This window comes from Pyrgilauda ruficollis, unplaced genomic scaffold (genome assembly GCF_017590135.1).
Source record: "Pyrgilauda ruficollis isolate IOZ18807 unplaced genomic scaffold, ASM1759013v1 scaffold17, whole genome shotgun sequence".
Taxonomy (NCBI): domain Eukaryota; kingdom Metazoa; phylum Chordata; class Aves; order Passeriformes; family Passeridae; genus Pyrgilauda; species Pyrgilauda ruficollis.
In genome coordinates, this window is record NW_024515875.1 from 9,980,122 (window position 1) to 10,006,215 (window position 26,094).

The following is a 26,094-nucleotide window of genomic DNA, read 5'->3' on the forward strand; positions in this document are numbered from 1 at the left end:
GATCCATTCTATTAGCTAGTATCTATTTAAGAAAAAGATCCATGGACAGATATGTTTGCTTTCTGAGAACTGATTTGCGAGTAATATCCTGTTTTCAACACCCAGATTGTTGGCAACAGAACTTGTATTGTACAAGCTAGTTGGAAAGGATTAAAAATTCTATGGCAGCCAATTTAGAGATAGAACTCTAAATTAGAAGTCAGTTTCTGCCCACTCCGTACTGCAGAGCGTTCTCATATCCAAGAGCCTTCCCATTCTTGACTCTGTCCTTCAACGGCTCCACTTGTGTTTGCCTGTCACACATTGATATGGATACAATTCAAAGGAGGTGACAACTTTTGCAGACGGTTTGGCTAAAACAGAGAAGTAACTGTAAGTGCCAGAGACCCTTCAGCCTTCAACATGGACCATCCTCCAATTAATCAGGGAAATAAAATTACAGTTACAAGACTAATTTTGCTAAATCAAAGCTCTAAAGAACTCCATTTTAATACTGAATTGCTGTTAAACTTCAAAGTTTTGTTTGACAGTTTACTTATAACAATTGACTGCTATCTAAGAAAAGTGCTATTTTTTCTCAATTCACTATTAACAATCTATTCTACAGCTTCAGCCTCTCGATTTCTTTTCAGATTGAAAACACATTATTCTTCTCATATTCTTAATTTATTTCTGTGGTTTAAATCATCATTTCCTAATAAATTGACTTCTGTGGGAACAGGACACAATTTTAATAGAATCACCTAGCATTTAACGCTCTTGTGTTTGTATGCTACACTTCATCCACCAACTACTCCCACAAGCAAAACTGTTGATAAAGAAATTTACAGTCTTTTCAGCCATACAAAATCCATTAAACTATTTTCTGCTTGCATCTTTTACATGCACAGACTGCTTAGGTCTCCATATCAGCACACTCCACATTACAGATTTTGATCAATTAATAGGGTAAACTTACTGCAGCAATTGTATGACTTTCTGTTAATTAACTGACTTTCTTCAGTTTCATGAATGTTTGTTGGAAAAGGACTATACCAAAACCAACTGTTCAGTAAGTTGTTGAAATGTACCACTGACAGCTCCAAAAGATGTTAGAAATTAATTAGAGGTCTGATCTGTGATTCTGTGCAAGCTTGGTGAAATTTCTCCTAGAACAAATAAGCAATCTGTCTGAGACAATCTTGGAGGTAGTAGTGACGACCTTGGACACAAATGGAAGCAAGTTTTGGGAACACTGAAAAATGTGGTACCTGGTTCTGAGAAGCGGACTTCAAAATATGTACTGTTTTGAAAGAGTTCAGAGGAGAGGAACATGCATAATCAAAACCGAACAACCATGGCATATTTGGGTTTGTTTAGTTTAATATGTAATAGATTTCTGTAGAATGGAATGTAATGTTGTCCCCATGCACTCGGAGAACTCAAACAGATTTAAGTGAGAGTAGGGTTGATAGGATCAGAAACCTTTTTCAAATGTGCGCGTTGCAGAGATGGTTCAGAAATAATACTGGTTGCCATGGAAAAGCAAAGACACAGCACTGGAAAGTTTTAAGAAAAGATTCAACAAACATCTGCCAGGAACAGTTTATATAAATATTATCCTGCCTTAGTGTTGGAGGATGGAAGAGATAACTTCTCCAAATTCCTTCCAGAGAGGAGTTTCATAACAAGAACTCCATCATAGTCTGCTCTGTGACTATCCTTGATACCTCCCAATAACAACCTCTCCTACCTTTACTTCAGCAGGGATACATTCAGCAGAATCCTGTTCCTAGCTCTGTTTTCTATTGGTCTTAACACTCAGCTAAGACATTACTAGCTCTCACTCTAGGAAAGACTTCTTCCATAGTGTTTTTATTTTTTTTTCCTCATGCTCTCATTGGCATTTGAGTAATTGAGAACTTCATGCACAAAATCTAATCAACTTTAAAAAATATTTCTAATCACATTTCTATTTAATTACAGTTTTAGAAAGCCAAAGATGAGAAGAAAGCTGGATTTATGGAAGCAACACCATAGAAATGTCTTCAAAAATGTAATGTTCCTAGGGCATACTATAGTACCTTCTTTTCCTCTTCTCTTCTCTGAAGAGCCTTCTGTTTGAGACAAAGCAATTGAAATTTCAACAGCTTTCCAGTTAGTGTTACAGGAATTTTTTCACCCTGGTCCAGAAAGGTTTTGGCTAATTCCATCACCTACAAAGGAAAAAAAAAAAATCACAACAAAACGACTACTTGCATGGCTTTAATACTGCACTAGACTGATATTTATTTGCATGCTGAAAAGAGCAAGTGCTATCTCATATTGTACCATGTATGGGTCAAAATGGTCACATTTCCAGAAGAAACAATGTATCAGTAAGATACACCATTATTCTTCGGCTCCCAAGACCTCAAATAAAGTGGTATCACCTGTAGTGTGCGATAAAACTAGAATGGAAAAAACCTTCTACGATTTATGAGAAACTCAACAGACACAGAGTTCTCACAGGAAAATGTAATTCTCTTTAGGTTTTAAACAAAGAAACAACATTAAGCAACTACATATTATAAAGCAATAAATTAAAAAGCACCTAACAGATAGCAAATCAAGGGGAATAGTTTCCAGTACTGTTTACAAAGCGACCAGTGTCTGAGGGACTAGCCCTAAATGAAAGATAAAAACTTCTTGAAGGGAATTTGAGAGGGTCTGTCTTGGTGAAAACACACCCCCTCCCTGTGTAATTCTGATTCTGTTGGTATGCAGCCTAATTGGGGTGAAATAAGGCTATTGAGTTTTCTTAGGGTGATGACAGCAGCGGGAACATACAGCTGCATTGTCCAGATGTGTGGCATTGACAGGCTGTTTTATGACTATGTTTTTTACAGCTTGTTTCCACTAAATTTCATACAACTCACTAACATCTGGGCCGTTTTCCTTGGAGCCTCATAACCACTTTATTTACTGCGAAAAAAATAAAATAACATAAAAATACCGTTAAAAAGTTGTTATATGTTTCTTTTCACTTGTGTTGTCTCTGTAATAAAGTTCACCTACGTAGGAAGCGCTGCTGAGGAATAATATAACCATAATATTTTCTTACTTTTGTTTTTAAGCAACCATCAGCTTTATTTATAACCATGGGCTGAATTAGGTGTTACTCAAATGTTCTGACATGTTTCTCTTTTCTCCTCATGGAGCAATTACAGTTGGGCACATATGGTGTCAATTTTGCTTGCTAACACTGAGACAATGAAGGTGCACACTGCATCTCACTGAACTGTGTCTTGTCTAATGCAAACACCACCATTAGCTTTGAGCTTCCATAGATTCTAGCCTAGTTTAGAAATTTTCACTTCTCACCTAAATGCAGCCACTAAAATGCTTCTCTGAATAAAGCAAAGCCAAATCAGAATCCAGACCATTACATGCCAAATCATTGTTTCATGCAAATGAAAGCAAGGAGCAGAAAAAGAAATGTCTTAAAATTCAGATCTTTTCCAAGTCGCTTAAGAGGGAGACAAACCAAAACATATGCATTTCAAAACCCTTCTGAAACAATCCTACTCCTGCAACACAAATAAATCTAATGATCTTAACATACACAAAGGAAGATACGTCATGATTAAGATAAGTTTTGCTTTGCATGTTTTGTACTCAAAATAAGACTGGTCACTAGCTCAACAAGCCAATCATAGAAGGCTTCTGGAAAGACTCACTGACATCAGAGCCACAGCAGAAAATCAAGGACATATTAAGAACAAGACTTAAAAATTACCACACACTTGTGGGCACACTAGGAGCTACTAGTTATTCTAACAAAAAATAGTCACCCAGAGCTAAGCACATAAATCGGTGCTCTGAAAGAAAAAGATATTGGTAGAAATACTATATCAGTAATTTCCCTCAGAGAGAAAAATTCTCATAAAGTTTTTTTTTGTTTTTTTTTTTCAGAATTGATGTTAACAACCTATGGAAAGTGATGCTTCTCACTGGCCTAATGCAGATGAGTTGCACATTTCTTGAAACACAGTAGAGGGGAAATTGAGGGATTCTGGAAGGATTATTGAAAAGTGTATAGATAGTAACTCAGCTCAATGGCAGTTGCTGATTTATTGTTCATGGAAGAAGAAAAAAGTGCTTAGATTCTTAAACCCCATTCTTCCTGAGAATTTTAAAGCATTTTACCAGTCAAAAGCAATGCATAATAATTATTCCTATTTTGTAGATAGAAAATACAGGAATGAAGAGACTTGATGAAGCAGAGTGGGTAGGAAGGACAAATTTTCTTATGTGAGCCATGAGAAGCATAACCAAAACTATTTAATAGGAGTCCATTCCATGACTGTGTAAAGAGGTCACACAAATAAAACAAAGACAGAATGAGTGCACTACATTTTGCAATACAAAGAAAGCAAACATCTTTTCATGCAGGAATGTAAAATATGCTTTATACAGGAGGAAATTAAAACTAATCCTAAAGACAGAACATAGATCAATCCATGCACAGTAGATAAAAAGAAATTAAATATATTACACATCCATATTTACTTCATCTGTGGTCCTGTGAGTTATGCAGGCACCTGGCATAAACAGTGAAAAATCTACAGAGCCTCAAGTGAAAAAAAATACCAAACAAAAACCTCAAGAAAAAAAAAAACTGGGTAGGAATACAGAAGGAAGTTTTTCAGCTACTCTGAAGTGGATTTTTTACAGATTGGCTATACTTCATCCCACCAGTGATGATCTTTTTCTTATGTGAGAAACCATGGAAACTTGGATGGACAAACTTAGTTAGGTAGGACCTCTTTTCCTCTAAAGCAAGAGGAAACTTAGCATTCCTCACACAGCAGGGGTCACACTGGTGAAGTGCAGAAAGGCTTTGGTGATGCAGTATTTGATCTCATACGGTGGCAGTATGAACCACACAGAGATTTAGCTGTCTGGTGCAAAGGGCGTGTATTTGGAGCCACCCAAACACTGCATGAGTGCTTGTAAGTGACCCTACACTACTGACAGATGTCAGCACCATTGAGATAGGAGATAGGTCTTAAAAGTTAGGGAAACATTTCAAGACAGAGTCTTTGTGCTATCTTTCTTTGAAATGCCTTTTTTTTCAAGATACAGAACAATTGTGGCTGCCAAATTATAATCAGAAAACCTTCCAAAAATATAAATTGGATTATAAACTTTCACAGCTTTATTACTACCTGGCAGCAGTAGCATTGCTTGCTATGAACAGTGGTCAGCCCACTTCACAGTATAGTTCTCCCACACCCAGAGTGAGCTTTCTAAAGCCCCCTCTTCCCTGTTGTTCTTGAAATTGTAAGAAATCCAGACCATCACATATGCCTCAGACTCATATAACACTTCCTAAAAGAAACATAATAATTCCTAGAAGAAATGAATAAGTAAAATCCCTTAGCTGCTGACACAGTTCAAGCTAATTTGAAGCAGGATAGTCATCAGTCAAGAGGCTCTATGGATTACACAACCAAGCTGGTAATTACTATTCAGACGCATTTTCCTGAGCAAAATAATAAAAGCACAGGAAAAAAGTGATCTTGACTTATTACAATCTGCTGTCAGTCTTAGGAGTCCTTCACAAGCAACTTTTAAGACAGACTAGGGGACAAAAGCTGTGTGTGTCATACTGATAGTTTGTTTTTAAAAGAAGACTTCTTTACATATACTATTAAATATTTCTGACTCTGCCAATGTAATTTCATTGACTAAAGCATACTACAAGCAATCATTTTGAAAGAATACCAGGAAGGACCTGAGCTAACTGAAATAACTTTTTCTTCAGATGACACCTCCAGTGTGTTGAAAGAATCCAGTTTCTCATATTAGGCCATTCACCTAACTTCATTTTAACTCAGAACCTCTTCCCACCCCCATATGATGTCAAAAGACCACTTGTTTAATCATTATCTTTCACTACTGAATTAATGACTCACAGTTCAAAGAGAGCTTAAGGACTCACATAAATCAAGAAATCATTTGCATATCTGAGCAGAGCTCAATACAATACTTAAGTATCCACAAGGTAGACTGTAAAACCTAAGATAAGCCAAATGAGTCATCCTTGTTACTCAGTGAAGATGTATTCCAGAGAATGAAAATAATTAAAGTGGGTTTGATGATTCCTTGTACCCCATGGAGTCCTTTTCAACTAAACCTACTAAAATGAAGCAATACTGAGCAAATATGAATGCTGTTCATGTGCTAAATATCTTCCTTTCTATTGTGAGAACATTTCTCAAAGCAGAAGCAAATGGCTGCTTGTACTGTAGAAAAATAACTTGTCACTCATCTGAGTGAGTCTGTTTTTTGCCAAAACACAACACAGCTTGATCTGGTTAGCAGAAATCTATCAGAATTATCCATTGTAAGAAAGTCTGTTCTCTAAACCTCTCTCTACAGAAAATCTGCAACCTGAGGGAATATTTTAACTGATTTAATCTCAGGGATGTCTGTGAGAATTTTCTAACACACATGTACAGCGTTATGTCAAGTATGTATACAGTGTTTTAAGAAAAACAGAAATGGTGAATAACCTAATTTCAGTAAAAATGAGAAAATACATTACAAAAAAATAAGGAGAGTTTCATTAGAGAGCTCATACAGGAGCTCTCACCATCTGGGATGTGCACCTCCTATGGCTCCCTGACCATTAGCTGCTATGAAAACCCAACTGCTTTAAGGGATACAAATATCCAGTGATTGGAAAGATCAGGCATTAGCATTGCTAACTCAGGAAGGAGTTCTATGCACAGGGAAGGTTTTCTCACATGACCTTTGATATATCCGTTTTCCTTTAACACTGATTGGGGACCAATAGTTGAAACAGCATTTAAGTGATTTCAGAAGAACCCCTACAGAACCCAGACCCTTTTAGAAAAAGAGGACAGGCCAGTCTGTTGTGATTTGTGCTTAGATGAAGGGATATATTGCTATGATCAAATACTGAAATGTTTACATTTCAGTGGGATGAATCTGCCCAGCAAATCTTTCCATTATGGCACAGAATATTTTAAGCTTCTGAGAAGTAAATTGTCTCCAGCAATTTCAGCCAACTGAATCCACACAATGAACATCACAAAGCTAAAAGATTTAGTCACGCTTCTCTAATACTGCATCTGGCTAGGAAGGGAACCCAATCAGAGGTGGAAGAAAAAGATCAAGAAACAAAATTGTCTCATCAAACCTTATGCTGGCAGAAGCCATCCAACTACATCTTGACAGAATTTTCTAAGCCACGTCAGAACATTTGGGCCAGGTAGTTCCAACTGCCTTGTAGACTGGGCACCAGAAAACTGGGCAGGATCTTTCCACCTTGGCTGGTCCAGCTTTGCAACAGGGCTTTGAGCTTTTTTTTTTTTTTTAATTTGGAGACAAAGTATTCTAAGATTAGTTGCTGTACTTGAGAAAAATGTCATATACCTTATTGTCCTTAATGAACCTATTACAGTCCCCCAAAGACTTTGAAGACAAAAAACCAGAAGACAGCATTGCCTTTGGCTACTTCAGAGAGTCCCTCTAACATAACAAGGATGACATTCTCACAGACATAATTGCTGTTTCCTCTAGTTACACAGACATCTCAATAAAACCTGCACAGAAAAAGCAGAAATTTGATACCAATTTGCAGGTAGGCAGGAACTCTTGTAATCTGTGAAGGAAACCCAAAGTCTCACCAGTGTTCTAAACCAGATTTAAAATAGGTAGATGAATTTCAAAATGTTATCAATTGTCTTCCCTAGAAAATAAATTGCCAACAATTTGAGTATTACGAGTGTCCTCAGATCAGATAATTACAACAGACAGTAATAAAATAATAATGCATGTTTCTAAAATCCTAGGTTTAGGACTATGAAGAGTCAGTATTCTGAAATGAAACTAGAAGATGTGAATGCCAACTGCCTCATGTAAATAATAGAACCTGACCACTCAGATTTTAGGAAGCAAAATTAGAAAACACAGGTAGTTTTCCTGCTCAAGCTCAAGACTTTTTTCCCCAATCTTAACATTTGGAAATGCTGGTACTTCTTAACATGACACATCATTCCTGGAAAGGGATACTGAACTGGAGACACCCAAACTGACAGTGAACAGCTACAATTTATGGAACAATTTATGCCTGGTTCATAGCAACAATGGTTTCCTCTCAGGAATAATTAATTCCGAATGGAAGCCATACAATTGGATAACTTAAAGGACTACATAGGGCACTTGATCATGCAGTGGCATCAGATGCTCTAACAATGGCAAAGGCTGATGCAAAGACATGCTAAACCAAAATTAATAAATTCTTTCCCTAACATCCTTTTAAGTAGATTGAGCTAAATACCGGGAACCAGCAGGCAGAGTAGATAAACCCTCCTCAGAAGATAAGACACTAAATAACTCAGGTAAATACACCACCTCATTTGTGGATCATTTATAAAACATCCTAAATTCTGTACTATAAACTGGTAGGAGCTTGGTAACAGATAGAAAAGACCTGAAAACAGATGAGTAGATAATGCCCACATCAGGATTTAAAGTCTCTAAACCTTCCCTGAAGCCAGTACCTCCCTAAAAGGCATATTAATTTAATTTTTAACGATTCCCAAGTGTACACATTAAACCTCTGGTATCCACACAGCGTAAGGGCCAAGTCCTTCTGCAATAAAATTCTCTTCACTTGCATCCACACAATACTACTTGACAAAGGCTGACTGGAGAACTGCTCCGTTTTATTATGACATTTAAGAGTGCAGTATGAAATTTATTTTGTATTGGAATGAAAAATAAAATTAAGTCTTTCTATCCTTTCAACCATTCAGCATGGCTGCCAAGGCTGTTTCTAGTGTCAAACCCTCTTATGAAAACAATGACACCAGATAAGTTTTGGCACCTAAGTTGTTCCATTTTACACCACTTTCTAAAATTATTTTTGTTCAATTGGAATGAAAACAAAATCTTTCTAACTTGCATAAAGAATAGAATTCTATTGACATGCATATATTGAGTGAAGTTTGATTTTGATAGGGCTATCTTTACTTTTGAGAAAGCCTAATCTTCACAACCTTTGTTATGGCGTTGTGCCAAAATCTATACACTTACACAAAAATAGGAAAGTTTTGATTATATGTTTCCACAAGAAATAAAAAGGCATTCTTAAAACCACTCCTGACTAACATTATGTTTGAAACCGTTTTCTTAAGTGCCCCATATCCTGGCTACCACTGGGTTTGCTCTTCTGCCAGTGGCAGACAACTCTTCTGAGCTTGTACTTGGGTAAAATATTCCTTCCCATAAGTGTTATGTCTCTGACATTAAAAGTCCCCTTTCATCAAGCTAAACCAAACATTTTTGATTTTTTTACCCTAGGAGTTTATTATAATGAACACAAATAAATGCATACTCCATATCCCTAGTGCTAACCCCCTTATTCCTTTTTCTGAAGATATTGTTAGACACAATGTTGAGAGTCTAAAAAAAGTGCATAGACAATAGAATGATATAAGGTAATAGAAAGGTATAAGGTATATAAGACCTACTGAAGAGAGGATATGAAAGATATTTAGAAAGAGAACATCTATTCTTAACTTTTTAAAAAATTAAATTCAGGCCATTGGGGTGAGTAATAGAAGGTAGTTTTGAATAATTATTCACATGCATACACATTTAAAAACATATATTTCAAATATATCTATTACCTAACTATAATTACATATAAAAATAATATAATTATACATATTACATTATAAAATATATATAACATTTCATTATACAGTAGAAGCACCTATCCCAGGAAACACACACAGTTCCAATCTAAAGTGGACCTTCTCTCAATATCATGATCAGCGCTTCAAATAATCTTACCAGCAGCAACCTTTACTTCATAAGTCTATACTCCACACATTCCTAACAAAGCATAAATTCACAGGAATGCTTGAAAACTGCTTTACATCCACCGCTTCCTGGCTAAATTTATTTAACTTTTTTTGACTTGGGCTTGTTAATTGTTATGTTTTATGATCCTACAGAATTTCTTAATATCTTGGTTATATATTTTGTTTTGGAAGCGACAGAAGAGGAATCTGTTTCATATACACCCAGAAAACTCAAGGATTCTTCTGTATCTGCTACAGTCTGCTGCCTATTAAGGCAAGAAGCACTGTGAACATTATGCAATTCCTCAAGAATTATGGCATCACAATCTTAGGGTGGAAAACAACAATAACAACAAGCCCAAAGAAAAAAACCCCAAATATGTACAACATAAATAATTTTAAAACAATAAGATTCTACTTCTAACCAATTACCTTTTAGTCCTTTAAATGAGCTGCACAAAACATGAGCTAATTAAGATTTAAATACAAGCACTCAACTGAACTGGATTTTAATAGCAAAACTATGCCTATTATGCTTGGCAAAAGAAGAGAAGGATCTAGTTTGGGGACCTCTTTGGTTTGTTTATTGAAACTGCACAACTACTTGATATCTCAGTATGCCTAGTGATAAGGGTTGGCTGTTATGCATCTTGACAGTAAGCCTGGAGCTTCTCCTGCTTTTATTCATCCAAAGGTTTGAAGTTTCTGAGCTGACACTGCTTCCCTGTCAGCAAGGAGGTAAAATAAAGTGAGGTTTTGTATGAAAACAATCTGTCATGCAGATCTGGAACAGGAGAATCAAACAGGTCTTGTGTTCACCCAGTGATGACAAAAAGTAGAATTATTTGTAGTCAAAATTTTGTATTATCTTCTGTTTAAATATTTAAAGTTCCAGCATGTGATTTGAAATCTTATGTTTGCTTGCTCATCACAAGTGAATATCAGAGATAATTCACATAAACCAGATGGGATTACAAGATCCTGGGTAATGTAATTTAAAAGTCCTCACTATTTCAGATTCAATAAAGAAAGGAAAAAAATAAGAGACAACAGATGCCAGCAGATATAAGGATGAGTTTATTTTTTAACTGTATCAGAAAAAAAAATCATTAACATGGCATTGGTCTGGTATTAAATCAGAACACTGATCTCAGAAACCCACTGACTCAAAAGAAGAGAAAGACTGAGCATGCAGACTAACCAGCATTAGAGGGGAGGTATAATTTAAGCAATAGCATAAGAGAACTATGTAGCCAACAAGCATTAATTTCTTTGTTTGCTAAAATGTAGAGATAATGAAAAGCTTTGAATGACCTTGGGACCTCCCACCACCAAAGAGCCCAGAGCAAAGAAGGACTAACAGGATGCTGCTGGATCCATGGGTGGTGTTATTTTCTACTTGAACGCTCTCTCTCTCCCCCCTCTCTCTTCTATTTCTAATTAATTGTTAAATAAAATCTGTACCATTGACTTTAGCATATGGTCTTGTTTGCACCTTAATTTGGGCAGAGGCTTCTCTCAATAATCAGATCTTAACAACACTATCGTATTTAATAGCGGCAAAATATCTTAATTACAAGACGTTATTAACCTTAGTAGAAAACTGATCCAACAAACAGGTGCATAAACAATAAAAATACACAACTTAATGATAAAATACACGTATTTTTAGTTGTAGGTCTTGTTAGAAAAATTGTACATGGTAAATTATGAAATCTGTTGATATATTACAGGAAGCATAACATTTTCCCTTTCATATATAAGGGAAAAAAAATTAATTCCTCAGCATCTTTATGACAGAATCAGCCTATCATCATTCAATTAAGTGCTGGAATTAGTACAAAATTCCCAAGCAGGACTCCTACCCCCATCAAGTCATTTAAGAGTCAGAAAAGGTGTTGGACACCTACTTCTCCTGGATTTGGAAATCTTTACATTTATAAACCCAGCCCTGAGCCTTTTCACTTTATGAAATACAAGTATACAATAAGAGTGACATGAGATACAAAACAATAAAATGATAGAAAGCCCGAAGGGGAATAACTTAGAGCAAACAGCAGGAATTATTTTAGTATGATAATTAGCTTGCAATGTATCATGAGCCATTTGTTAAAGGTTCTTGACTTCTAGGCACTGCAGAGTGCTGCACTGAAATTTATCAAAACCCCTGCATTTCAGTGGATGCAAAGTGCAAGACCAATGGCATGGGTAACCATATTACTACTAATACCAACAATAGCCACATTACTATGCATGTTATTAGTCCCAAACTCACACACATGTTACATGCCAGATGTTCAAAGACCATTGAATGTCATGAAACTCACAACACCTCTAAAAATGAATATGGAAACTTGTGGAAATGGCAGCACGTTGAATCCTGCCACAGAGAACTGTATGGGGCAATGATAGAAATGCTCCTCTCAGAAGAACTTTTCACAACCCTGTGCTTTGTGCCAGCCTTGTATTGGTTTATCTTTGCTAGTGGAAGCAGTGAAAGCTTTGACTGCTCAAACTGCACATGGAATGTATGTGAATATTCAGGAACAAACTCTGCCCAGAGAGGTAGGATCTTAATGCTGTGGCAACATGATCGATCTTTTAATTTGCTACAGCCTGAACGGAAACGGAGTCCAAGCAAAAGGTCAGAACAGGCATTTTATATTCTGTGTTAAAGGAGGGGAGGAAAAAAATGTCTTTGAGGAGTAAAGTAAGTAGCTAATGAGACACAGCACTGACAGCTGGAATTTAATAAGTGTCCACTTCACAAGTAAAATTGCTCTTACTAATTAAATACAGGTATCATACAAAGCTTCTGCTTAGAGCTATACTTCAAAATCCTTCTGTCAAGTAGGACTGAAGAAGTTTTACATAACAGGTAATATAAGGCTGAGTTTGCCTGGGAGGCTAGTCCTAAATGAAGAGGGTTAATTGAATAAAATTCACAATCCTTTCAGTGGTGAATAATTCCAAAGGGACTTGTTCAGACAGTAGCCTGGCATTACTGAAAAACAGACCGCAGCTAAAGAGTACTGTTATAAAGTCCACCAAAACCTGAGACACATAAAAAGTTTATTAGTCATTGCAGAAATAAAACACAAACAAAGTCTTTTTAGAGGGATCCAAAATTTTTATGCTCCAGGTCTGTAAGGACCATAAAACTCTACCCGAGAAAATTTTAAACAATCTTCTAATTAATCACAGGATTTTATCACCTCTCACAAGCTGTAAGTAAAACATTAACAGGGTAGGAGGAAGTACTCTTTGTACTAAGCATGATTCCAAACCCTGCTGACATAGCCCACTAGATGAATCAGGTTACATCAAACTGAGATTATCGTGGGTACTAGCACAAAGAACAGTGTTTCATATAGGGGACTGCATGCCCATAAATAAAGGTATAAGTTTCTAAATTATTGGGAGGGTCTGAGACAGAAGAGTCTGACAGGTTTTCTGTAATTTGAGACATTACCATCAAAATATGAGCACGTAACAGATCCTTCAATAACGAAACTTTTATCCCTTAAAACAGATTTTGATCATTACTTAATCAGCAGTCCGACAGAATATTGCTGGTATCACAAAAACAAAGCAGTTTAAGTATCTAGATGGTTGAATGTTTTTACCAGCTAGAGCCAACAAATTTGCATTTACTCAAGAATGTATAACAAAACCACACAGCTCTACACACTTCAGTGTAAAAGAGTACTGACTCTGCAATACCTGTTTTAACCTACCTCATAGTACATAGGCAGATCCTTAGCCTTTTTTCCCTTTTGACGCCCAGATTCTGTGATCTGCAAGTGAATAAAGCATTCATTATCTAAAGTACTTTACTCATTATGTCCTTTTGCAAACATTACACTCACACTCCAAAACAGTAAGGAATCATCTTATGGCAACCCTGTACTGTAGGGAGAGAGTATTTTGATCAGCACCTTGAAGAAAAGTCTGTAACAAAACTTCATTTACAGGGAGCAGAGCAGCTTATACCATACATTTTTCTTTTTCCATTTTAACTCTATGAATTAGAGCAATGAAACTGGTAAGAAGAGAGTAAGTCCTACGAGGAGTGGATGAGGGAGCTGGGGCTGTTTAGTCTGGAGAAATCCACTTCTCAGGGGCAACCTTATCACTTACTACAACTCCCTACGAGGAGGTTGTAGCAAGGTGGGGATCAGCCTCACCTCCCAGGCAACAAGTGACAGGACAAGATGAAATGGCCTCGAGCTATGCCAGGACAGGTTTACATTGGAAATCGGGAAGAATTTTTTCACAGAAAGGGTCGTCAAGCACTAGAATGGGCTGCCCAGTGAGGTGGTAGAGTTACCATCCCTGGAAGTGTTCAGGAAATCACTAGATGTGTCACTTAGTGCTGTGCTTTAGTTGATAAGGTGGTGTTCAAAGGCTGCACTAGATGATCTTAAAGATCTTTTCCAACCTTAATGTTTCTATGCATTAGTGTAATTTTTGAAACTTCCACAGAGTAGTTTATCATTTCCACAGACCAAAGAAGGCAGGATCTAGAAGTGACATCTACAGTTTGGTTCATTGTTAAAAGTTACTTTCTTGAAATACCTGTTTGTAAATGTCTTCATGTGTTATCACACTGAAGAGTCTTCTCAGTGGCACCTGCACAGCAAGAGCCAGGGCCTGGGTGTGAATCTCATCTTCAATCTTGGCCCCAACAACGAAAGAGATGCTAGGCTTCCAGTCATCCTACATCCCAAAATAAAATATTTAAGGTATTAAAAGTCATGGTAACAAAAGTCCTCTGCAGTTTCAAAGAGTAATCTTGTAGAGACGGCTTTATGTCACTTTAAGACATATTAAACATCACTGTATTGATCGCTGAAATTGCATGCAACTCGAAAAAGCCCCTATTACTTTGTCCCAATTCTTTCTGCCATCAGATGGCAGCATCATGCTACGGAAAACACAAATGCCTACAAACAGCCTTAAACCCTTTCACACACAAATGATGCATTAGCATCTCACAAAGATGTACTAGCTTTTAAGTGGCATTTGCAGATTTGACAGTTCAGGCAGCAAACAAGAAGTCAATTTTGAATATATGTATTATTGTGATTATTTGATGTAGAAAAAAATTAGCAATTTTCAGCTCCCTCATCCTGAGAATTAGATAATGCCCAGATACTATTTTCTGTACATAGTAGGGTTATTTTTATGTTTTATGAAAGTATATTTATGCATAGTATGGCTCTTGCATGGTTTTACTAAATATTCTGAATCAAGAAAAATTACTTACCAATGGCAAGTTGTACACTATAATATTGGTAAGTTAAAAGCACAAGCAGTTTTCAAACATTTCCAGCAGCATGCACGTTATTGTAATATAAAAAAAATGTTTTCAGCGCTGAAAAAATGCAGAACAAGAGAAGACTGGAAGACTTTCTTTAGTGATGTACATCCACATAAGTGTAAAAAATATGTAACTTAAGCAACTTTTACTGGTTAGTGTCTTTCACATTCCTACTGGAATCCCTTTCAGTCACTATCTCCAACAATTCTATATCTCAGTCTTGGGTATTCTTTATCAGCATTAGTGGTGGCTGAACTAGGACCATTTGTAATGGTTGTGATGTACAGGAATTACCAATTATTTTTTTTTTCAATGCATGTCTGCATGTGTAAACTGCAGCTTACCAATGCAGCTGCATAAAGGTAAATATGGAAAGGGATTCAGTCAGATCAAGGCAGTTCCAGGCCAGTCACATTAATCAGAGCAGAGTCACAGTCCAGTGTGCATCATAGCAAGGAAAGAGTTTAATAGACTTAAGATAGGGTGGTGACTTTAGTATATTGAATATCTTAATATCTTTATATTATGTACAAAGTCCTTGTAGAATAGGAACAAAACCTGAGCTGAGTTATGGTAAAGTGAGGAAAAGGACCATTCTAAAAAAGAAGACTCAGATGGTAAGAGAAGCATCTTCTTCCAGTTTTATAGTACACTTCTTCATTTGCTCCTTTTCTTAGCTAGTAAAAAGCCTACCCAAATGTCTGCAATTTGAATAACTGATGGCTTGGGATGGGAGAAAGCCACAGCTGACTTAAGTTTCAAAACAGTGTATGTTTGTATGGCAGGAAACAGTTTGTCAAACACTCAAGGTAACAAAAAGGTAACATCACATGAGTATGCCCCATTTTTCTAACCACAGAATATTCAGAAAAAGAAAAACGATGTAAAGATCACCTTGGTCATTAAGTGAAACTGCAAGTAGCTACAGATCAGATAACTAATCCAAAAGGAAGCCTACAACTCCACACATCATGAACTTCCTTGATGGTTTATTGCAGCACAAAATAAACCTCAAGTTTTTAAAATTATGAAGTGCTAGAGAGATCAAGCATATCACTGATGCTCTAGGAGCGTGCAAACATGGTGGAATTTATGAGTGTCCAGCTGCACTGGGGAAGCAGACACTGCTCACTGGAGAAGTGGCAGTAGGAGTGGGGACCACATCAAGTACACTGAATTTCATTTTGCTCTTTCAAGTCTTTCTGCCTAAAGCTGCAAGATAGCTGCTGGTGCACAGCACTGTGAAAGAGCTCTAGGTATTCCAATATTGTCAACATGCACAGGAGTTGCAGCTAATCTGGATTAAAGCTAAAACTGTATATCTGACCAGAGCTGGACAGTAAAACTTCAGCATTCTTTGAACAGGAAGTATTTAGATGCCCATGCTTGTGTGGAAATGCATAATTTTCTAGACTCTCAGAAGTGAGATTGAAATGCTGTCATGTGGCAGTATCCTAGTGCTCCCAGTGCTGACCAGCACACACGGAATCTTTAGAATAACCATCTACCTGTGGCATCAGCTAATGGAGCAGCTGTTATCACTACACTGCCCACTTCAGGGAGGACCACCAAGAGAGGGAAACAAGGTCCAGTAAGTCTCACAGAGAGATGCTGACAGCTCAAGAGCAGCAAGAATCAGGAATGTCAGGTTCTACACAGGATCCTACGGTAAGCATGGTCCAGCAGCAATACAGAGCTTACTCCCACAGCTTCCTGCAGTTCTTCACAAATATAAAAAATATCTATCAGAGAGTTCTAAAGCCCTGCCTATGTCTTCTTTAGTTCCTCCTTAAAACATACTGATAGCTTGCTGCCCACAAATTAAACCTGCTTAGCACTGATTAATAACACTGTGGAATATAACAATGTCTGTGGAACCTGCCTTCCTTATTGTCCTCTCTCTTCTTATTTTTCCACCTCTTGGTCACAACTGTTCCTAGTTAATTTCTCCTTCCTTTTCCACTCTTTGTTTCTGAGTTACACCACTTGTCTTATTGTCCCCCCCGACTGTGACTTGCTCCCCAGCTCTTGTCCTCTGTCTCCTTGTTCAGCTAGTCTCCAGTTTCATTATCTGATCCCACTTCAAGCTTTCTCCATCCTCAGATTCCTTCTCCAAATTCTTATTCTCTAGCCCATATAATTCCCAGGCATTTTCAGAGTTATGGTTGAGCAATGAGACCCTCCTTCACAAAAGTACTATAAGCCTTTCTAAGAAAAGAGAATTTTCCTTGTTTCCACTGTGGTGCCCTCCTTCCCAGCAGCCTGTGATAAAGCACCAAAGCAAAACATCAGGGTAGGTCCTGTTTGTGAAAAATGAGTATTTAAAAAAACACAACAGGACTTACACAAACAAAATTATCCAACTCCAGTTTTTTGTTATCCAAGAAGAAATTATCATCAGTGGGCCACATCTTCCACTGAAAACGATCTGCTTCAAAGAAACAAGGTGATAAAGCTGCTCCATGGAATAACTATACTACGTATGGAATATTTATACTATAGGCAGACCAGCAAACTATTGGCTAATATATTAAAATAAAATACATGGAATGAGCCTCTACAAGATAACTGAACTGGCAGCGAAAGTTATAACCTTACTTAATTCTACAGAAGTATATGCAGATCAATACAAGGTCTTTTGCACAAAAATTTAAGTATTATTAGAGACAGCATATACCTCCCTAGTGCTAAATGAAGAAAAGAAACTGCTTTTCTTTAAAAAGTGCAACACCTGGGAATGGGAGCTGGAAGTAGCCCGTAAATATCCAAAGTAGCTACACACATCTTCACAGCCAATAATGATCCAGACTTCCTGGAGTCATTAATAGCATGTCATCTATTTCTAGACTGACAGGTTCTGAAACCCTTAAAGATAATTTTTCAGAAAAGCTGCACACTGAGAACATGAAGTCAATAGTCAATGTGCAGCATAAATACACAGCTTAAGGTGTTTAATTGATCAGACTATTTTCTGAGGTTAAAAATCTAATATTTTTGCAATACTGCCTTTATATTATCGATCCTGTAACAGTATCCTTAATGTTCAAGGCACTGAAACGACGGAGAAGAAACAGACCCTGCTTCTACAGCTCACCACCTAAAATCACAACATAAAAATGTGAAGGAAAAGTAGTAAAATGTATATGGTTACTCTAAAAATATTTTCTCCCTCAATATACAACTGGTCCTCTACTTAGTTTTATTCTTTCAAATGTTATTGTAGCATGAAGGCTTGAGAAAGGATCTGAAAGAGGATAGATTAGTGACCCTAAGGCTACCTCAAATGACATTCCCAGCTTAATGAACAGGATAGAAAAAACCATAAAAATAACTACTGGAAAATCATGGAAACAGTCTAGGGAGGTTGCCACCAAGAATTTAACATGCGCACTACAAACTGCACAAAGAAGACCAAAATGCAGGGAGCAGATATCCCACAGAATCAACAATGCTGGTTCAAATGTGAATTTAAAAAAAAAACCCTGAAGCTGGAAATGTGGCATTGGCAACTGAATATTGCTTAAGCAATCTGAAACAAACTCCAATTAAGGGCAGGTCAGATCACTTTCACTGGAAAACATCCAGTGACAACCATTGCTACAAATGACAATGTCCTGGTTTTAAAACTCCTGGCCATGTCAAGAGTTTAAATGCACCAAAGTCTCTTGATGTTAGAAATAATCATCTGTGTGGGAAACTTCTATGTCCCTCAGTTGGAGAGGCTCCAAATCCGCAAGATCAACCTAATTCTGGAAGCTCCATATAAGCAGCAAATGGCTGCTCAAAATCCCTGCTTTCACAAAACACAGAAGGTGCCTCATCTTCTCATGATTTTGCTCTCATGGCTCCATTGTGTTCCTCTGTAATGTGATTTTTCCCAGCTCTTAAAAGCCAGTACACATAGCCTGTATATCTTCATCACAGCAGTACCAGAATAGCATAGGTATGTTAAGAAAATATCTAACTTTAATTCACATTGAAAAAAAAAACCAGATGTAGCACGCCATTATTTTCTTCTTTTTTATACATATCTTGTTTTCTCTGCTTCATTTCCTAGACACAAAAGGCCAGCTGTTCTAGGGAAGACAGTTGAACAAGTCAGGTATATTGTTTATTTTTTCAGTACCAGTTTCTAGATCTCTTTGGCCAAGAAAAGCATCAAGCAGCCATCTTACCCTCCTCCTATTTCCAGACAATTTGGGTATATGTAATTTTATTTTTCTGGTACTTACTTTGTGGGGGTTTTTGGTTTTTTGTTTGGTTGCTTTTTTGATTGTTTGTTTGGGGTTTTTTTTCTCTTAGGACAACAACCAGTAAGTTCATTTCATTACAGCAGAATTTCAAATTTACCTCTAAGGGCTGAGAAGAAACATTTGAAAACTCAAACTCAAAACATCTGAGCATCAAACATATTAGTAATTTATGAACAATTAGAGTAGTAACAACTCTAGCACTCTTTACTTTCAACAATGAGCGAGCTTGTAAACCAGTAAATACAACTGGCATTACTCTGAAAGGTTGCTTATCAGGAGTTTTGTAGCCTTAAGGCTACATCGCTGCTTGGAAATCTTCAGACCCACTTTCACTGCTGACGACACACCCACATTTACTAATGCCTTTTGTTCTTAAGAGCCTGAGCTTTTGCTGTTCAACATGGGCAAGTGAGAGAATATCAAAGCTCAGGAGAACGTTAATTTTTCCCTGAAGAGGAAGCAGTATGAATAGCAATGAAAAGTGGAGCCATCCTATTCAGAACATTTTTAGAGGTTTCACAAGATTTTAAGTTCAATTTTCAGGCCCTAAAATGCTAATGAAATGAGAGAAATCATACAGATGGAAAGTCAGCACAGAACATGCTTCCTGCTGCTATGCTTAGTTATATAGGTTAATAAGAACAAATAATAAATGACAGTTATTTCAATTAAGGGCTCTATTTGCCCAGAATTCACCATTCATTTAGCAAATATTGCCCTTTAGCTACTTAACACATGCAAAGTTTAAAACTACTTAAGAATCTTAATTTATATTTCGCAATTTAATTCTGTAGTGAGCCCAACCAAAATAGATGATAAATATCTGAAGGCAAATACAGTTTGCAACTCCATGTTCTTCTGCATAGTACATTACAAACAAGAAAGATATACATAATGCGAGACTCTGGAAAATCCATATTTCCTCTGTATGTATTTTTAAGTTGTGTGTTTGCCAGTTTTCACAGTGCATTTAGTAAAAGCTATTATTTGGTTAGTAAATACCATTTAAATAATATTTTAGTCGGTATACCTGTTCATAAAAATCTTAACAGTACTGGTAAAATGCTTTTCATAGATTGAACTAATAAAATAGTGTAAGTCATAAACACAGTAAAATATGAAATTTCACCACTTGGTCTATCTGGTACAATTTAAAACCAGTTAAAGTAAATTCCCTTTGCCTTCAATAAAAGGAAAGAATATTTTTCAAATTGATACAAGCAGAGCTAAAAATTCTTTACATATGAATTATGAGGAGAGACATTTATTTACTTGATAGGAGCTCCTGTCATCTCCCAAATAATTTCCAATTCATATGGTATTTCATATACAATATTGAAGACGAGTAAGAAATGAGTTTTGTGCACTGTGTCTGGTGAGATCTAAAATTCAAGCTGTTCAACACTCTCTTTTACAGACTGCTTTCAGTTCCTGAGCTTTATATACTTGAGTTTAAACTTGGTATGTTGCCTGATTACTAGGGTAAGGTGGGTGGGGGAGGGAAAGTGTGGTTAGACTATTTGCAGAATGAGATTTGATTTTAAAAAATCATGTTTATCCTTTAATAAAAACCCCTATGTGATTAAGTAGTTAAGATATTCAATGCTCTCTGTGTTCAAGAGGAAGGAATTAAATTTGGCAGCAGAGCCGTACTTGTGTCAAAGATTTGCTTTTACAGAGCATGTTTATTTACATTATGTACACCCACATTTGGCCACACTTGATGAATCTTGATTCACACATGCTCAGGAGAGATTTGCTGGCATTTGACAGTTTTGCACTGAGTGTGCTCTTGCCCATGACTCTAAGAGCTGAATAAGAACACTCCTGCAGTAAGAAATTTCAGGGGCTGCCCAGCATCTCAGAAGCCTGAGTTCAAGCTGACTGGAGCAAGGGGACAGTTTTTCCCAAGGGGACAGTTTTTCCCACCTTCCCAGGGCTCTGTGAACAGCATGGCAGAGAAAGTGAAATTAGCTTCACTGGAACAGAAAGCAGTCAGACGGTACCAGAATTATGGAAACAAGGAGTCTCAAGTCAGCCCCCATGAGTACAGGAATTATGATAATCTTTAATTAGTTGATCACATACCTTTCCCTACAGAATTCTTGCCCCATTCAGTGAACATTCAACTTTTTTTTTTTTTCATCTGCCTCAATGAGTGGTCCAGAATAATACCAACTCTGACATTTCCTAACTTTTGAGCATTTTATTTCCTACCTTTAAAAATACTTCAGTATAATGGTTTGCATTTAAGAAATGTAATAAACTACATTAGAGGCAGCAGAGCATACAAAGCACCTTGTTCAGTGAATTCACTGCACAGTATCCACAGCCACAATAAACACCACCATAAAAAAACCTAATCACTAATTGGCACCTTGCTAGTAAGCACTGGAGGAAGACCAGGAACAGAGAAGGTGCTGGAGACTGAACCTTCACCCCATTCTTATGCTTCAGGGACATTTCCCAAGGGTAGGGACAAGATTCACAAGTAAGAAAGGGCTCACGCATCTTAGAAGTCTACTGAAAAATCTGTGTTCTAGGGAAAAATGGGAAACAACAGCCTAAGCAACTCAAAAAGTGATCTTGTTTGGCTAATTGTATTATATGGTTACTACCAAATAAAAGTAAAAGCAAGTAAATATTTAAGAGATTTTTGGACATCTGTGGCTTTTTCAGGAAAAGCAATTAACCAATTTAAAAGCCTCCTCCTGAATTAAAAGTTCCTCATATTTTACCAGTGCTGCTGGTACTAAAAGAAAAAAAAACAGAAACAAAAACAAAACCAACAAAACACAAACCCATGCCAACTAAAACAAAACAAAATAAATAATTAAAAATGGCTTTTTTTTTCCTTTTTTTTTTTTTCTTTTTTTTTTTTTTTTTTGATAGGGCACAACAGGAATCCAGAAAACAAGGAAACCACGGAAGCAATTTGTCTCACTTGCAGAAGCCGTGCTAGATAAATACATGTGAGATAAATATTATTGTTTGCTAAACTACCACCCTATTTTGAAACTAAATTCTCTCTTGCAAGTCAAGATTTATGAGAATTACATTGCTTACATAGAACCTGGAAATCTAAATATGCCTTTAGATCCTCACACTCTGTAAAAGAAAAAAAAAAATAAAGAGGAAAAAAAGTGCCTTTTAGCTGCACACACTCGGGCAGGAAAATTACAGCCTCACATTTTCAACGCTACAGTTAATGCTGTGTCAGCACCTCCATCAAACCTCGTTGTTCAGCAGTTTATAAAAAGTTCACTCCGAGCCGAAACTTGGCACCCAGAGCCCAGAAAGCAAAGTGCCGAGGCGAGGAGGAGCAAAGAAACCCGCAGGGCCGCGCTCGGTGGCGGGGGGCAAAGGAGCAGGGGGGCTCCGCCGCACATCGGGACCATTCACGGCCCTGCCCGGGGCCCCCCTGCAGCCCCCGGGCCGGGGAGCGGCCCGAGCCGCCTGCAGCCCGCTGCCCCCTTCCCCCCGCGCCGCCGCCTCTGCCCCTCCGCTGCCTTCACCTCCTCGAGGCGGGCGGACACCAGCGCGGGCTCCCAGGTCGGCAGCCCGGACGCCGCCGTCTCCCGGCCGGACTTGGGTTGCTTGGGGCCCATGGCGGTGCGGCGGCGGCGGCGGCGGCAGCGGCAGCACCGACGGCCTCACGCGTCGCCCCGGAGACGGCGGCCGCGGGGGGAGCCGGCCCGCCCGGGGAGCGCTGGGCCCGGCCGGGGCAGCCGCCCGCAGCATCGCTCCGACGGGGAAAGGCTGGGGGAGCTGGGGCTGCTCAGCCTCGGGACACATCACCAGTGTCTGTAAATATCTAGAGGGGGTGTCAGAGCATGGAGCCGGGCTCTGCTTGGTGATGCCAAGCCACAGGACAAGAGGCAGCGGGCAGAAAGTGATGCCCAGGAAGTTGCACCTGAATGTGAGTGCGAACTTGGCTCTGCGGGTGGCCGCACACTGAAGCAGGTTGCCAGGAGAGGTTGTGGAGTCTCACTCTCTGGAGATAGGCAAGAACCATCTGGGTGCAACTCTGTGCCATGGGAGGTTGGACCAGATGATCCACTGTGGTTCCTTCTAACCCAATGGATTCTGTGCATTCTCTTGGGGCTCTTGGGTACTTCCATCGTCATTTTTTGAGACAACGAGTGGCCCCCATCACGGCCACCCAAAGGAGAAGCCTCATCGAGGCTGCGTGGGTAGTTCTGGGGTGACACACACTCGCGGGGACACCAAGTGACACATCTCATCCCCAGGACACCAAGTGACACATCTCATCCCCAGGGCCACATGGCAGCACTCGGAGTGCCCCTGAGGAGGGTGAAGGTGCAAGCTCAGGCGCGGTGCTGGAGCGTGACTCGAGCGGCGAGGCAGGGGGCACGCAGGTGTGGGCAGCCAGGCCAGCTCCCAGGCCCAAGCGACTCTCCAAATACTACCATATGTTACGGCACTGGGACCAGAAGGGGAGAGGGAGGCACTGTTGGGAGAAAACAGGAGAGCTGCCAAGATAAAGAATTCATTACAGAGGAGTCATGTCGTGATCTCACACTGGAGACGAGTGAAATATTCTGTGTGATTTAACATTTGGTGAAAATACCCCAAACCACATGCTGCCCTTCCCCCACCCCCTTATGCCGACCGGAGTTGCTCAGAGCCTCCAAATCTTTATTTTATTTTCGTCAGAGCTTAAAACCCTGCTGTGCAGTGTGTTACTGCCTTAGTCAGGATTTCATTCTGGGATGATACTAACCTGGTGTGTGTGCTGTATAAAACACCTTTCATTACGCAGCTTTAGTGAAGGAATAGGAATTTAGCTTCGTAGGGGATGTAACAGGCAAATCTCTCATCTTTTTAATTTGCAGAAAGGTATCTTCCCAGCATTTCTAAATAGTGATACAGTTGATAACATGGGAAAGCTGCACAGTAGATTTGCCAACATCCATTAACATTTGCTCCCAACCCATCTCTTGGCTGGTATCCATTTTTCTTTTTTTGAGTTTTCCTTTTATCATCCACAAAAACAAAACAAAACAAAACAACAAAAAAACCCCCAAAACCCCCAAAAATAATCAGGCTTCACTTGTTCAAAGAAACAGGCTGCATGACATTCCCACCATATCCTTGTTCTTCACTAAAGTCTTGGATATGCAGCCTGTGCCCGCAGAGGTGCACTGACAAGAGTATGGAAAAGAGAAATGGGACAGGATCAGCTGATGTGGCAGAGCAATAGAGAGGTTTGGGGTCGAATGCACAGATAATGTTGCTAAATATCCTAAATATGAACCACCCTTCCGATTTTTCATGGCTCAGTTTTCAGGAATAAATATAAATTTCAGGAGGAGTGACAGGAGAGGGTTGTGTACCCAGATCTTGATGGTGTGGCTGGAATGTGCATTTCCCTGAATTTGGTGGGAAATGATAACTGTTTAATTATGCCCATACCTGGATCTGTATGCTCAGATCATTGGAAGGTTAAAAACCAGAGAAAGTGATGTTAGCCAGCCAACAGCTCTGAGAACATAAACAGTAGCTGTGAGAACCATGAAGTGGCCTTTTTATATCTACTGCGGGTTTGCCTGATGCATGAGGACTATTTAAGGGAAATGGTTTTGTTCTGCTTACTACCTTAGTAAATGCATCTTGATAACTTGTTTATTGTTGGATGCCGTAGCAGATAGCAAGTCCAGCTGAAGTAGAACTGCTGATCACTAGGACTTTATACCAGTTCATTTAAGATTACCTTCACCACTCTCACAAACAAAGGAGAGGAAGAAATTGTATTTATGCTCTATTACAAAGGGTTGTAGTGTATAAAATGGGCTATCCATCAGTGAAGTCAGCTGAAGACATGTCCTGTTTGGCTGCTTGTCCCTGTCCATTTTGTTGTGCTGCCAAAGATGCTTGTAGGCCAAGCTGTGAACCAGATCACTGAAAGCCCCTTGGTTAAATTGTGAAACAGACAGACAAATCAGAATTACTGGGAAACTACAGCCTTTGTTTCCTCCAAATGGTCTGGACTGCACAACACCCAGCTGCATGTTTTGCAGCTGAGCCATCTGAAAAACTTCAGCTTCCTTCTGATAACTAAAATATGAAGCTGCTGCAATCTCAAAACTTGTATTAGCAAACCTGAATGTAATTCAGCTATACTGATAAGCCTCAGGTTAGAGGAATAGGCAAATTTCAGATTCAGAGAGACAGTATGCAGTTCACAGAAAACTTCACAGAAAACAGGAATGTGCAGATGTAAGCTGGACATTTCCATGAAATGATATATGGTGTAGTGCAAGAGTTAATGGGACTATCTGTGATGACTTTGTGCGTGACAGGAATATTTATGGTAAGATTTTCAGGGAGAGTGGCAACCTAAAAATGCCAAGATCAACCTTTATTTTTTTGGCTTATTAAAAAACACCACTTATGAATACATGTGTGGAGTAAACTAAGGCATGAATTTACAGTACACTTGCAATTCTGAAAAATACTCTGTGTAAATAAAGCATGGCTCACCTTTTCCTGGGAGACAGGTTAACAAGCCTGTGTGTTGTGAGTTTATACAGCAGGGTAAGAAAGCATCCATGGTTAATACTGGAGTATTATTATTACACTACAGTTCTGTAGTGTACTGTGGAGTAGCTAGACACAATAACATGTCTGCATG

General features: G+C 38.5%; 1 protein-coding gene across 1 annotated transcript in view; it reads right to left on the bottom strand.

The window, feature by feature from the left end:
• SPAG17 (sperm associated antigen 17) overlaps nt 1-23,047 on the bottom strand; it is an 87,988-nt gene extending 64,941 nt beyond the window's left edge. The window contains exons 1-4 of the mRNA XM_041463738.1: nt 22,955-23,047; nt 14,442-14,582; nt 13,601-13,660; nt 2,064-2,195 (exon numbers count right to left, since the gene is read on the bottom strand). Of these exons, the coding sequence (XP_041319672.1) occupies nt 2,064-2,195; nt 13,601-13,660; nt 14,442-14,582; nt 22,955-23,047 (426 nt within the window). The remainder of the gene's footprint in view (nt 1-2,063; nt 2,196-13,600; nt 13,661-14,441; nt 14,583-22,954) is intronic.
• Nucleotides 23,048-26,094: the final 3,047 nt, after the last annotated feature.